The sequence below is a fragment of the Rhinopithecus bieti genome, unplaced genomic scaffold, assembly GCF_001698545.2.
Source record: "Rhinopithecus bieti isolate Rb0 unplaced genomic scaffold, ASM169854v2 scaffold_1673, whole genome shotgun sequence".
In the NCBI taxonomy this organism is placed as follows: domain Eukaryota; kingdom Metazoa; phylum Chordata; class Mammalia; order Primates; family Cercopithecidae; genus Rhinopithecus; species Rhinopithecus bieti.
This window is the reverse complement of record NW_016804690.1, coordinates 8,690,169-8,704,692: the sequence shown is the minus strand read 5'-3', so window position 1 is coordinate 8,704,692 and position 14,524 is coordinate 8,690,169. Positions and strand designations below refer to the sequence as shown.

The 14,524-nt window shown below is 38.3% G+C and overlaps 1 protein-coding gene and 1 pseudogene across 1 annotated transcript in view; both read right to left on the bottom strand.

Moving 5' to 3' along the window:
- USH2A (usherin) overlaps positions 1-14,524 on the bottom strand; it is an 821,881-nt gene that overhangs the window by 573,286 nt on the left and 234,071 nt on the right. Inside the window, exons 16-18 of the mRNA XM_017870028.1 lie at positions 9,665-10,159; positions 8,355-8,624; positions 6,333-6,502 (exon numbers count right to left, since the gene is read on the bottom strand). Coding sequence (XP_017725517.1) covers positions 6,333-6,502; positions 8,355-8,624; positions 9,665-10,159 — 935 coding nt within the window. The remainder of the gene's footprint in view (positions 1-6,332; positions 6,503-8,354; positions 8,625-9,664; positions 10,160-14,524) is intronic.
- Positions 10,793-12,768, bottom strand: LOC108528211 (28S ribosomal protein S18b, mitochondrial pseudogene; annotated as a pseudogene).

Here is a 14,524-nt window from a genome sequence, read left to right as displayed (position 1 = left end):
TTTTTTTTTTTTTTTTTGAAGAGTCTCGACAAGCCAGGATTTAATTGATAATTGTACAATCACACTGTTTTATGAGGTAATAATCCAGTTCCTGAGTGGATAAATGAGAAAACCAAGTTATTGCCTCATAAAGCAGCGTGGTGGTATGGTTATTGTCACCAATGGTAGAGATAAAGATGGTGACATTGTCATTGTTATCATGATAAAGTCCAAACAAAGCCATGGGGCTTGGTCAAAAGTAACCCAGAGCAGTAATACCCAGGCTATTTGATGGTGCTAGGACAGAAAGAAGTGTTGTTGCTATGTTAAATTAATACTATCATTTTCTTTATAAAAAAAGTCACAGAAGAAAAAGGGGGAAAAATAAACATTAGACATATTACTGAGCATCCACATTAGGTCAATTCTCAATCATCTTTCTTATATAAACAAGTGTATACAGATTAGATCAAACAGTTACATTATTTGAAATACTATCTTTATCATATAATTTCAAATGAAAATAGCAGATTTGAGCAAAGAAGACTGACAGGAAACTCACAGTCCACAAATAAATTATTAAACAATGAACTCTCAGAGTTGGTTCTGTCAGTATAATTTGAAGTGATCAAAAGCAACCATGTAAATTTGTTTAGGTTGTACGTACAAAGGCCTCTAGAAATTATATTCAGAAAATAAAGTCATTAAAACAGAGAGTATGACACTAACTATGAGTACAAAACTAATTTTCTTAGGACTACTGATACATAGTCACATAAAATAATCGTCCACAAATATAAATACAGACAAATGTAAAGTTCAGTAACATTTGGAGTCGTTTTCTAGAGAACTTCTCTTTAGTGGTAAAATAAAATTCATTTGGAATATTTGCCTAGTTGTTGACTTTAAAATTTCAGTTCTAAAAAGCTGCGAGATTGGAATGTAGAATACAGTGTTTCAATAACGTTCAGAAATAAACATGGTTTTAAAGATTCTAAAACTCTAGGATAATTTAAACTTAAAACTTTTAAGCCATTTCCTTGCAATTACGTTTTGAAATCAGAAAAACATCAAATACCAAGTAATTATTTCTTTTTCTAATTCTAAAATAATTATTAATATAATGAAGACATAAACTTTTCTGTGAAATGTGATTTAAAATTTTCTAAGTAAAATAAGCTTGAACTGAATTAAATGTATGAATATTGCTATAATGTTCATCCCTTTTAGAATAATCCTGGTAGAATTCAATGTAAAGTTTTAGAAAATGGAATTGTTTTTAGGATAAAACACATTAAGCTATTTCTTATTTAATTTAGGAAGTACAATTATTTTTAAACAAAACATTCTTTGTAGCAAGAACCTGCAGTGACATAAAATAAGTAAGAAGAAATCTACACTAATATTTATTTTGATGTGCTTTTACTTCTCTACAGATGATTATTATAAATTACATTATTTTTAAAATACATTGTTTGCCCCAGAACTTGCAGCATAAAAGTATCACTTGGATAGACTTTGTCTTTGTCATGTACATACAGTCAATTTATAAGTCTTATAAGATTTATCTAATTGAAAGTTTTTCATGAAATAAGTCTTCAAAGGGGTAGGAAAAATGCCACAGCAGCTTGAACTCCCACAGTGAATCCTACATCATCACCACTTTTACGTATCCCCCCTGCCTCATTCTTAGGCAAAGGTTTTGTACTAGTTATTTTTATAGTAGATTTTCCCCGGGAATTTTGGCTATTTATTTACAAAGATTATAACAAGATATACTCAGGTCAGTTCAGATACAAATTTAATCATTGAGAAGGTAAAAAATTGGACTTTGTTCTGCTACTTTTGATTTCATTTCCTTGAATAGAGAATATGCACTGGAGAGAGAGTTCAAAAGAGAATAAGGTGGGCCCAGTGCAGTGGTTCATGCCTGTAATCCCAGTATTTTGGGAGGCTGAGGTGGGTGGATCATTTGAGGCTAGGGGTTCGAGACCAACCTGGCAAAGATGGCAAAACCCTGTCTCTACTAAAAATACAAAAAAAAAAAAAAAAATTAGTCAGGTATAGTGGCGTGCACCTGTATTACCAGCTACTTGGAAGGTTGAAGCACAAGAATCACTTGAACCAAGGAGGAGAAGTTTGCAGTGAACCGAGATTGTGCCACTGCACTCCAGCCTGGGTCACAGAATGAGACTCTGTCTCAAAAAAGTAAAAACAAAAAAGAGAATAAGGTGATATATCTATGTCCTTATTCCAGTTCAGCCATAAGGAACAGCCTTTTAAATAACAACAACAACAATAAAAATATTTATTTTCCTGCCCCTTTAAATGATAGCTAGTTTATAAAGTATAATGTAGTTCCATACCATTAATAATAATCACTAATAATAATGTGTCAATATTTATCAGGCTCTTTAAGCAGGTAGGTGAGCAGAAAATGGTTTTCCCATTTCACAGATAAATAAAACCAGAAGCACAGAGATGTGTGATATGGCTAATAATTGGGAGACATGGAATATGAACAAACAGGTTGACTTCTAAGGCTGTAATTTTTTTTTTTTTTTTTTTTTTTTTTTGAGACGGAGTCTCGCTCTGTGGCCCAGGCTGGAGTGCAGTGGCCGGATCTCAGCTCACTGCAAGCTCCACCTCCCGGGTTTACGCCATTCTCCTGCCTCAGCCTACCAAGTAGCTGGGACTACAGGCGCCCGCCAACTCGCCCGGCTAGTTTTTTGTATTTTTTAGTAGAGACGGGGTTTCGCCGTGTTAGCTAGGTTGGCGCGGTGGCTCAAGCCTGTAATCCCAGCACTTTGGGTGGCCGAGACGGGTGGATGGCGAGGTCAGGAGATTGAGGCTGTAATTTTTATAAATAATATTTCTCCCCTTATTTTTTTCTTAGAATAACTATTATGCTATGAGTAATAGATAAATCAAAACTGTATTTTACAAAGAAAGAATAGTTTATAAAGCCAAAGAATAGTAAAAACAACAAAATAAAACATCAAGTATAAATGAGATAAAACATGGCAAAGACCACATGGAAGTTATAACCAAATTTACCTTAAATCCCACGGTATACCAGATTGGTAGACTAACCTGTTTAAGTTAAAAGATATATATTATACCAGTTGTGTTTCATCATGAGATAGTTGCAAATGAGTCAACACATAGATTAATGAAAAATAAGTAATTGTAAATTATTTATCGGGTCTTCTTTTTCATCCAGTATACAAAATAAAATTGTGTGTTATACATGCGTTCTGTCCACTAAAAAGGCTTAGAAAAAAATGGAAAACCTATTAGTAGTGGATTATATAATGTCTCCCAAAAATTCAGAATGAGACTTTATTTGGAAAATGAGATACTTGCAGATGTAATTAATTATTTGTCATCCTGGATTTCAGGTTGGTTTAAAATCCAATGACTGGTATCTTTATGGGAGAAATGAGAGGGACACATAGACCCAGAGGAGACAGAGACACAGAGTAGGACTTGTGAAGACAGAGGCAGCAGATATTAGTTATGTTGCCACAAGCCAAGGAACACCAGAAGCCACGGGTAAGTGGAAGAGAAGAAATGTCTCCTAGAGCCTGTGGGGAACTCGGTCATACTAACACCTAAATTTCCATTGTTTTAAGACACTCAGTTTATGTTAATTTGTTACAACAGCCCGAGGACACAAATACTCTAGGGTACAAAGATCTGACCTCCTAACTTAATTTGAGACAAGTTAAGAGGGTCATTTCAGCTCCAGAACTACCCACAGAATCCGCTGAGGCTGCTTCCACTATTGTATCACAGTTCAGCTTCTTTGCTGCTCAATCCTACATACTTTATCACTTCACATTTGTTGTTTCTGAAAGTGCTCCCCCAATAACCCTCCTGTACTTAGTCTTCTACCAAGTGTCTATTTCTGGGGGAATTTGCCCTAAGACAGTCATAACAGGAGTGGCCCTAGGAATGAGACTCTGAAACGATAGTTTAGGCCTCCATCATCCACCCGCTGGTGTACAGTGATCTCATCACAGACAGCAGGTAGAGTACTGATAGTCCACAGCATGCCCTAGTGGTTCAATGCTGAAACTTCCATTAGTGGTGAACTGCGATGAGTTACCAGTAGAAGGTAATTCACTGGTTTGGTGGAATCAGTAATGATAAGGACTACTCTGGGGAAACTAGTAATTATAAGGACTATGCATGGATCTTGCTGGTTGCTATCAATGCACTGAAGAAAGACAAAGGAAATCTGAGGGTGATTAATCACCAATTTAAGACAAACTATAAAAGCCACCTTGACAGTATTCTTTCTCTATGTCAATAGCATCGTATTAAATGAATCAGATAAGCAGGAAATGGTAGGTATGCAGAGGCAAGACATATGTGTTCTAGAAGGTGGGAGAGCAATATTATGAAGATTAAGTCATCTGCCATATCAGTGAAGTTTTTAGGAGTTCATGTGGCCTGAGACATGCTAGGATATCCCCTCCAAAATACAGGACAAATTGCACCTTGCATCTACCACCACTAAGAAGGAAACAGAATGTCTAGTTGACCTCTTCACGTTCTGAAGGGAGCATGTTCCACATTTAAGAATACTGTTCTGAATAATTTACTGAATAATATGAAATGCTGCCAGTTTTGAGTGCATCCCAGAGTAGGAAAGGGCTCTGCACCAGGTCCAGCCTGTGGTACAGGCAGATCAGCCACTTGGGACATAATGTGTAGTAAATTTTACAGCACTAGAAGTAAGCATGGTGGGAAAAGATGTTTCAAGGCACATACAGAAAGAAAATCACAAGGCACATAGACCCCAAGAGCTTGGAACAAAGACATAACATGTAATGGAAACTATATACCATTTGCTAAATGGCCCTAGCATGTTTTCAGGCCTCAGTAAAAACAGAACAACTTGTCATGGAACACCAAATAGTCATGCAGCTAGAGCTACTTTTTTATGATCTGGGAATTGTCTCAGCCAAGTCTTGAGGTTAGAAGGGCGCAACAGAAATGCATCATAAAATGGGAGTGGATGCCTGAGATTGGGTATAAGAGAGCCAAAAGCTGTAATACATTGTACAAGCAGGTGGTTCAGGCCCCCATGACATCTACCATTCTTATACTGGTGGCTCAACCTCAGCTCATACCTATGACCCATGGGAGTTCCCTTAAGAGATAAAAGAATGGGGGGAAAAAAAGCAGAGTTTAGTTTACAGATAGAACGTCTTGGTATGTGGCTGCAAGTCAAAAATGGTAGCTGTTGCTCTACAACCCTCATCAGAAATGGCCCTGTGAAACAGCAGAGAGAAGAAATCCTCTTAATGGGCAGAACTTCAGGCAGTTCACTTGCTCACACATGTTGTGTGGAAAGAGACGTGTCTCAAGGTAAAATATTCCTGGACAATATGGCAGTGGCTTGGAAATATTGGCCAAGGGAATGCAAAAAGAAAGATGGAAGGATCAGGAACTAGGAATTCTGGGAAAGAAAAATGTAGCTAGATCTATGGGAGTAGGCATAAAGTGTAAAGATCTTTTTATCTTATGCTAATGCCAGCGAAGAGCATCTCTCTCAGAAGAGGCACTGAGCAACCAAGTACACAGAATAACTCGTTCAGTTGACATCCTTCCACCAGCTTCTGCTATTGGCCACCTGGATGCTGGTAAAATGGGCAGAGAATTATATCAGCCACAACTGGAGAGAACAAGAGCCTCTCATCCTCTCGGAGTGCTATGTGTATTAAATGAATTGGTCCATGTACACAGTAAAGCCTCAGTAACTTTTAGCTATGATAATTATTCTTACTACTGCTAGCTGGAGGATGAATTACTAGAAGGCAATATGTTACTCTATATTCAAAACCTTGAACATATTCGTAATTCATTTTGATGTAATCTGTGATAAATTTAATTCTTCGGATTTTTTGAAGGAAGTAGAAATGTGTAAGAAATGTACATGTAAGAAGTTTTTATCAATGTTATTTATATTTCCAAAAGAATTAATACAATACAATATCAACTGACTGTGGACTGGTTAAATAATCATTGTGTGTCCAAATAACATGATAGTACACAGTTAATGAAAGTCAACTTCCTGTAAAATATTTAAGAATACGTGATAAATGCAAAAAGCAAGTCTTGTGAAATAAATTCTACCAACTTAGTTTCAATATATGGTTATACCAGAAAAAAACAAGTGACATACAAAGAGGGTGGCTTATACACATAATATTATACTTAAAAAATGCCCCATTTAACCAATATAGAGGGAGACTTCTGTCACAGAATTCTGCAAACTCAAAAAATGTCCAAATGAAGTCCTAAGCCAATTCTGAAAGGACACTAGTTAAAAATAACAATACCTGTGAAAACACCACAGGAATAGACTGCTGAAGTGATTGCTCAGAAATCATATTGATGTCATACCCCACAACTTTTCCTCTTGTAACATTATCTGCTGGCTTCTCCCAGGAGATATTGAGAGAGTACGAAGAGAGTGGAACGACTGAAGGAGGGATCATGAATACAGGTGCTGTCAATGAGAACAATAACAACAACATCAAAACAGTGAATGCCGTCCCTATATATTTTCAAACTGAATTCACACATTCATTTCGGTTTCTGAAATACCTTGTACCTTTTAAAATATTCTGCTTTGAAAAAGCCCAAGAATATGCTGGTATATGTCAAAGGTATTCACTTTTTTTTTTTTTTTTTTTTTTTTTTTTTGAGACGGAGTCTCGCTCTGCCGCCAGGCTGGAAGTGCTGTGGCCGATCTCAAGCTCAGCTCACTGCAAGCCTCTGCCTCCCGGGTTTCACAGGGCATTTCTGCCTCAGGCCCTCCCGAGTAGCTGGGACCTAAAGGACCACCACCTCGCCCGGCTATTTTTTTGTATTTTTTGTAGAGACGGGGTTTTCACCGTGTTAGCCAGGATGGTCTCGATCTCCTGAGGTATTCACTTTTTTAAATGTTACCTGAAAGTATATTCTCCATCTTCATATTACCAGCTACTTTCTATTTACAAAATAAAAATCTCATAGGAATTTGCTTGTGTTCATAAAGATAACTAATGGATAGTTAGATAGAAAATTGTAAGTCTTATGGGTATCTAAAAGAAGTCACAAAAATAGAATATCTCAGTTCAAAAAGTTCAGAAAAATGCATGGTGATGTAATGGATTTCCCACGTAGGGAAATATGTCATTGAGCCAATCCAATTCAGCTGGCTGAATATTATTCTTCAGAAAGAAGTAAACCTAAAGCCTCCTAAATAACCCCAATGAATGTCTCAAAGTTTTTGTTAACTTTTTATTGAAATGTTCAGGTTACATACACATGCATTTCCCCTCTGCCACTCTTGAGCTCTTTACAAGGATTTTAAATGTGCTAACCAAAGGTGTATTATCAAAGGAACTCATTGCACTTTCATTAGTTAGTGACCCATAAGATTACAAGGGCCCAGTATTGCAGTTTTACCCATTACTTTTCATTTCTGACCTTGATTTTCCCCTTCCAGAATGCCATGCCTCATCACTTGTGCTATCATGGCTCTATTATTTGTCCAAGATGGCTGGTCATCATTAAGAGATGCTCAAGCACAATGTGTATTTTATTCATGAAATGATTCCCTTGGACATCAACCTAAAGCTACCCTCATCCTCCATACTCCTAACAGGTCAAGTTTAGATCAGGACTTGGGTTTCTTTGATATCGACAGATTAAACACATAACAAAAGTATGTTTTTTTCTTAAAGGCTCATGAAATTTGAAGTGTTTTTAATATAAAAAATAAAGTGGAGGATTAAAAATTTTTGCCTTAATGAAGATACTCCAGAAAATTTAGATATGTTGTCCTCCTTCCTTATCATCATGCCAACTGCTTACAAGCACACTTGTGAATTATAGATTTTGATGTCCAGGATTCTGTCATTATATATATTCTAGTACCTGAACTATTTATTTTGGAAAGATAAATAAAAACCAAGACAAATTTGTGGAATTGGTTGACTGTTATCTCTTTCACTGAACATAAATTATGCTGTATATGGAGCAAGATGAGACATGTGTCCAATCCACTTCAGGAGTGGAAACCAAATGCTATTTTTGACAAACATTCCCAAAAGACTATAACTATAGTTAAGCCATTTTCGCCCCATGAATTAATAACTAAAGCATTTACTTTTGCCCCCTAAAACTTACTGCAAGTACTTTATGACCTTGAGTTGTTTATGTAACAAACCCATATATACGAAAATTTTCCTTGGTCTGTGGAAGTTTCTAATTCTTGCTTTTCAAAATGTACTTTAGCAGTACTTTGACTTTAATTTGAGGAAGCACTTGCATTCAGAGGTTTTAAAAGTAGAACTTAAAGCATTGATACTTACCTGATTCTCCCGTTCTTTCTGAGACCCAGGCAGAAGACACACTTCCAGCCATATTCACAGCTAAGACACTAAACTCATACTTGGTATATGGCTCCAAGCCAGTGATGGTTGTCATTGTTTGAGGAGGTTTTAATGCATTTTCATTGGCCGATTCTCCAAATGACTGAGGACTGAGCCAGCCACTGCTCTGAAAAACTCGACTTTCCTCAGATGTGGTTTCTTTAGTAGATCTCAGTCTTCTCATGTATAGTTCATATCTTATAATTATTCCTGGAGAAGTTAAATAGTGAATCTAGGTAACTCATCAGACAAAGGGGGTTACTTTAGGAGTATGGTAGGGTCAGGTCATTTAAAGAGTGCTGGATTTTCATTATCCTTCTAATTAGATTACTGTCAATTTCCTTAGCATTCAAAATGTAGTGATTTAGTAGTTTTGTAATCTAGATGATAGGTACATAGAAGACAACAAACTGATGTGTAGATGAATGTATAATATACTATTAAAGGCATATGCATGGGGAAAACAAACCAAAATGGACAACATATAGACAAAAAATAACTAAACTTTATCATAGCTAAATTCAATCTTTTTTGGAATTAATGGTCATAATTTCTATTAAGAATAGTCAATTCTTTTGGGGAAATTGATCACTGTAGTTTCAGTCTGTATCCTTTCAAATTTGGAGGTTTTAATTTAACTTGTTTAACATAAGCCCTGCTTGTATAAATGTTATAGTCAATTTCTACCCAGTTTTACCAAAAAACTTTACAAATCTAAAGGAAGATTTTGCTATAATACGTACATGATATAAATGATTACAAATCTGTGAATGTGTGTCTGGCCTATATAACCAAGGGTTCAATTGTATGAATGCAAAAATTAACTTAATGGAGTCAGTTAGCTTATATACATATTTTTTGTATTATTTTATATCTTTTTCTTGCTTAGAAGAGAAAATGTGTTGCTTGTGGGTGCCCTAACGTGACACAGTCAAATATAATGCATTTCATAAGTGAGTTTCAAATTATAAACATCATTTGTGTTATGGCAGATGTCATTAAGAGCAAAGATAATATTAGCCTTTTAAGGGGCAATTTAATTGAATGGAATTTGTTATTAGATTAGAAGAAATACACTTGTTCCACTAACCAGGACAAACACTATCTTATATCTTTAGAAACTGTTTCTTAATTATTATATTGTACAGCTATAAAAAGGAATACAATTGCCAAACTCCTAATTGCACAATTACAATAGATTCTCATTCATGTCTTGCCCAAGAAGGGGAATCTTGGCCTTGGATTCTTACCATTTAGTTCCATTGGTGGAGACCATTCTACATGAAGTTCTGTCGAACTGATTTTCTGCACCTTAGGTGGACTTAGTCTTTGGGGAGGGGCCTGGGCTGTGGTCACAGTAATAGGCAAGCTGTGTAAACAGCCCCCACTAGTACACGCCTGTACAGAAAAATAGTACTTGGCAAATGGAACCAGATTCCAGATGGTAGCTGAGGTTTCATGACCTTCGTAGGAAACACATGGCTGACCACCAGCCAAAGGGACACAGGACAAAATATACTTCTCTATAGGACCAGATTGATTGGAGAGTGTTGTCCAGGTAAGTGTCGCAGAGTCTGAGCCAACAGGAATGATATAACTTAAAGTCAAGTTTCCCTCTGGGACCCCTGGTTTTGTCCTGAAAGCGACAGCTACACTCCTTGTTGAACCATGCACATTGGTGGTCTCAATGTAATAGGAATATTTGGTATATGGTAACAGGTCAGTGTCTAAGAAGTATTGAACACCTGAAATGAAAAGAAAAAAAAAGTTACATTTCACAAGTTGGTGAAGAATCATTGCTAACTGCTTTCCTATCATATTATTTAATTACATAAACTATACCGATTTATTCTTTTGGTTAAGGATACATTTCATATTTTTAAAATTAAAATAATGCTGGGCGCGGTGGCTCAAGCCTGTAATCCCAGCACTTTGGGAGGCCGAGATGGGCGGATCACAAGGTCAGAAGATCGAGACCATCCTGGCTAACACGGTGAAACCCCGTCTCTACTAAAAAAATACAAAAAACTAGGTGGGCGAGGTGGCAGGCGCCTGTAGTCCCAGCTACTCGGGAGGCTGAGGCAGGAGACTGGCGTGAACCCGAAAGGCAGAGCTTGCAGTGAGCTGAGATCCGGCCACTGCACTCCAGTTTGGGCGACAGAGTGAGACTCCGTCTCAAAAAAAAAAAAAAAAAGAAAGAAAGAAAGAATGTAAATACCGGTTGATTGCTTTTATTATTGAGTACAACATAAGAAAAGCGTCATTTGTAATAAAGAATATTTAGATGTTTGTTTTAACTCTTGTTTTGCTTTTCATAATGTCCTTTTGTTAGAGGGTCTAAGGGAAAGTTCTTGTAGTTCTCCAAAACAGAAAAGTAACTACGTTTCCTCTATGTAACTGGTTTGCTTGTTAAACACTAAACACACCTGACTAAGGGTCAGTAGACTACCACCAAGGGGTAAATCTGTCACCTGGCCAACATCTTGACTGGAAAATTTTCTTATTTTCTGACCTACAGAAATTATAAATGTTTATTGTCTTAAGCAGCTAAATTTTGGAGACATTTGTTATCAGCAATGAGGAATTTACACAACAGACGTTTCAGATAAGCAGGACTTCTATGCATGAAGGATTGTGTGGGCAGAGAGAAGCAGTTACAAAGAGGTTTTAAAAAAATCAGATAGGGAGTGGAGGTGATTAGGCACGTGACTGGAAATCCTTGCTCTCTAAGGACAGGAAACACATTGTAGGATTGTGAAACACACAAATGCCAGAGTGGCTGCTGCCTGCTCCCTGATGGGGCCGTTTGTATGGGAGATGGGAGGAGGGTTCCATTATGCAGGGGTGCCCTATAGCAATATGAAGGTCCCAGCACATTTATGTGCTTCCCCTTCCCCTTCTTCCTTCCTTCCTTCCTTCCTTCCTTCCTTCCTTCCTTCCTTCCTTCCATCCTTCCTTCCTTCCGTCCCTCCTTCCCCTCCCCTTCCCCTTCTCTCCCCTTCCCCTTCTCCTTCCTTCCTTCCTTCCTTCCTTCCTTCCTTCCTTCCTTCCTTCCTTCCTTCCTTCCAACAGGAGATAGAGCTTTATTGTGGAAAAGTTGAGTTCGCAAAAGACTGAAACAGCAACAATGTTTAGCCTAGCCCATCTATTTACAGTACATAGGGGTTGGGGTTTCCCATACACATATGTATTGTTCTCCCCTAGCCTAGATTTATCCCCATCAGCAACTTTCATTTCTTTCCTGGATCTGCCATTGTCCACAAAAGATACAACTCTTCAGGTGATAACCTATCATGTAAACCTTGGCATTCTTTGTCACCCAGGCTGGAGTGCAGTAGCACAATCTCGGCTCACTGTAACCTCTGCCTCCCGGGTTCAAGCGATTCTCCTGTCTCAGTCTCCCGAATAGAATAGCTGGGACTACAGGCGCCCACCACCATGCCTGGCTAATTTTTGTATTTTTTGTAGAGATGGGGTTGCACCATTTTGCCTGGGCTGGTTTGAACCCATAGGCTCAAGTGATCCACCCACCTCAGCCTCCCAAAGTGCTGGAATGAGAGGCATGAGCCACTGCACCCGGCCCTTCTTCCCAGTCTACAGCTCCTATAGAGCATTGTGGGGTCTGACTGCTCAGTGGAGGAGGCTTCCGCTGGTGTTGTGGGGGGCATCTTGGGCATTGACTCAGGTGGGGGCCACTGTCTTGTCAGAGATGACCCTGATAGAGCCGAGGAAGGTGAGACAGTTCTCTCTCTGGTGACTGTTTTCAGTTGTACCATGGGTACCAGGGGTCGCCTGAGATCAGGGTAGGGGCTGGCCGAAGAGCACTCACAGTCCCATGAGAGGTACTGAAGTGAAGGTCCCAGGTTTTAATCTGGGGCATGTGGTTCCTGAGGAGACCATGATCCCTGGCTTCCTAGATGGCCCGTGTCAATCTCATGTGCTGCTTTATGCAGATTCCTGTGTATGGAGCATGGAAGATGATAACCGCGGACAAACTCTTCCAAGAGCACAACATGCAACTTACGATCTCGGCAGATGGGGCAGGGATTCCCAGCAATTTTATTCCCGCATTCTCTATGTATTTCGAGCCCACTGTAGGGGTATACCACCTTGTGATTGCCGTGGTAGTCAGCCCAGATACGGCAAGAACCTATCCCTCCTGGTATTCTTCTGATTCCAGGTATTTCCAGGGTTCATTCTTATAAGGGAAAATGGGAACTGGGGACCAAGAATCCTTCTCAGAGGGAGCTTTGGTGCCAAGAGTCTAGAGGGGAACCTGAACTCCCTGGGCACCTCGGAAGAGAGAAAAGTTAGGAAGCCGCCTCAGCAGGGGGTTTAATGTGGACGCCGCCATCTTGACGTAACCCAGCGCAGGAATTTCTTGGTTTCTTGAAGCAAGAAACCAAGGTGAGGGTGCGGTGTTGAGAGCAAGTGAGCCTACTATGGGACCTTCTGTGGCTGGGACAAAGTCACTCTTCCACCTCTGAGAGGGCTAAAGGGTGGATGTAGGAGATGGGAGAAAAAAAAAAAATCTCAGAAATTTCTCGGCAATAGCAAAAGCCTAGGGAATACTAAAATAATAGTGTGTTCAGGAAGCCCTGACCAAGCTGAGAATGAACACACGTTCACCAGCTTCATGCATCAGACATTGATGCCTTGAGGATGCCAAGGGTTGAGATCTGGCCAGCTACACCTTACAAATGAGACTGCATCCTCTAAAGGGCCTTCTGCAAATGGCCAGAAGGAAGCTGCCCTTCCCCAGATGTCATGGCGGTTGAGGGAGGGGAATAATTAAAGACTGAACAATACAAGGGAGTATCTGAATGAAAGATGGTTTTGTCATTCTATTGCATATGCCGGTGCAAATTCTTCATGAAAATATGTTGAGTATTGTATTAGAGTACAATCAGGATATAGAAACCACAGAGTAATTTGTACAAGGAAAGTTTAAAGAATGATTGATTACAACATGGTTTTACTTCCTAAGTGGTACAGAAAACTCTAAAGAATATGGGAATAGAAGAGACAGGGGAAAGACACCATCCTTAGTGCTAAAGCAGAGCACCCAAAGAAGGATCATATTTGGGAAAGTCCCCTAGGGCTGAGACTCAGACTTTCTAGACAGCGTGCAGTTGTGGTTCATTGTTATTTCAATAAATATTTATTAGATTAGATTAAAGTTGCCCTTATCGCACAATAAGGCTGTTGAAAATATTAACAAAATTTGAAAAATCACTGATAGCTAAAACAATGATGGAAAATAATCTATTTAACATGCCAAAAGCCAAAACCTAAAAGACAAAAATAAATTTCAGTGCTGAATATTCCAAAATATTGTCTGGCTTAAACTGGAAGTTGGAAGACCTATAACCTGATGACAATTAAAAGAAGTACAGTACTTGCTGGATGTTTGTAGCATCTGAAAAATGGAATATAATCCTAATAGATCAGAGTGTATTATACAAGAGCAGTCTACTTAATAAGAAATTGGAATCAGATAGAATTGGGATGGAAATATGCATTTGTGTAGGAATATCATATAAGGCAATTTATAGTGTGAAATAAATAAAAGCATTTGAAAGGGTATGAATAGGATACCCATTAATGATATCATAACAAAAAAATAATACTCAGGTAAAAAGAGCTCTTATCTCAAAGTAGTTGCTTTCCTTGGCTGGGGAACAGATCTTTAACTCTGAGTTTGAAAATTTGCTGTTACTACAGACTTCTGCATTTTCAGAGCAACATTTAAAATCCTTGGCTCAGCACTGATTTTTGATCTTGGCTGATACCCTTCCGGTTTGTAGCACTCCCCCAGTGTACCACCTACCAAAGCTACATGGAACTGACCATGATTGCTGAATATACCTTATTTTCTCATATACTTCCATGTCTTTTAATACAAAATTTATTTCATGACAATCACTCTTCCTTAACTACAGTATCTGGCTAATTCAGCTTATATTCCTTCCTTACTAGAAAACTTTCAGTGGTTTTCAATCACCAGCATTGCCACCACAGGCACAGTTACATTTCCTATACCTCCCATGCCACCCTGTGCTTTCTTTCTTTCTTTCTTTTTTTTTTTTTTTTTTTTTTTTTTTTTTTTT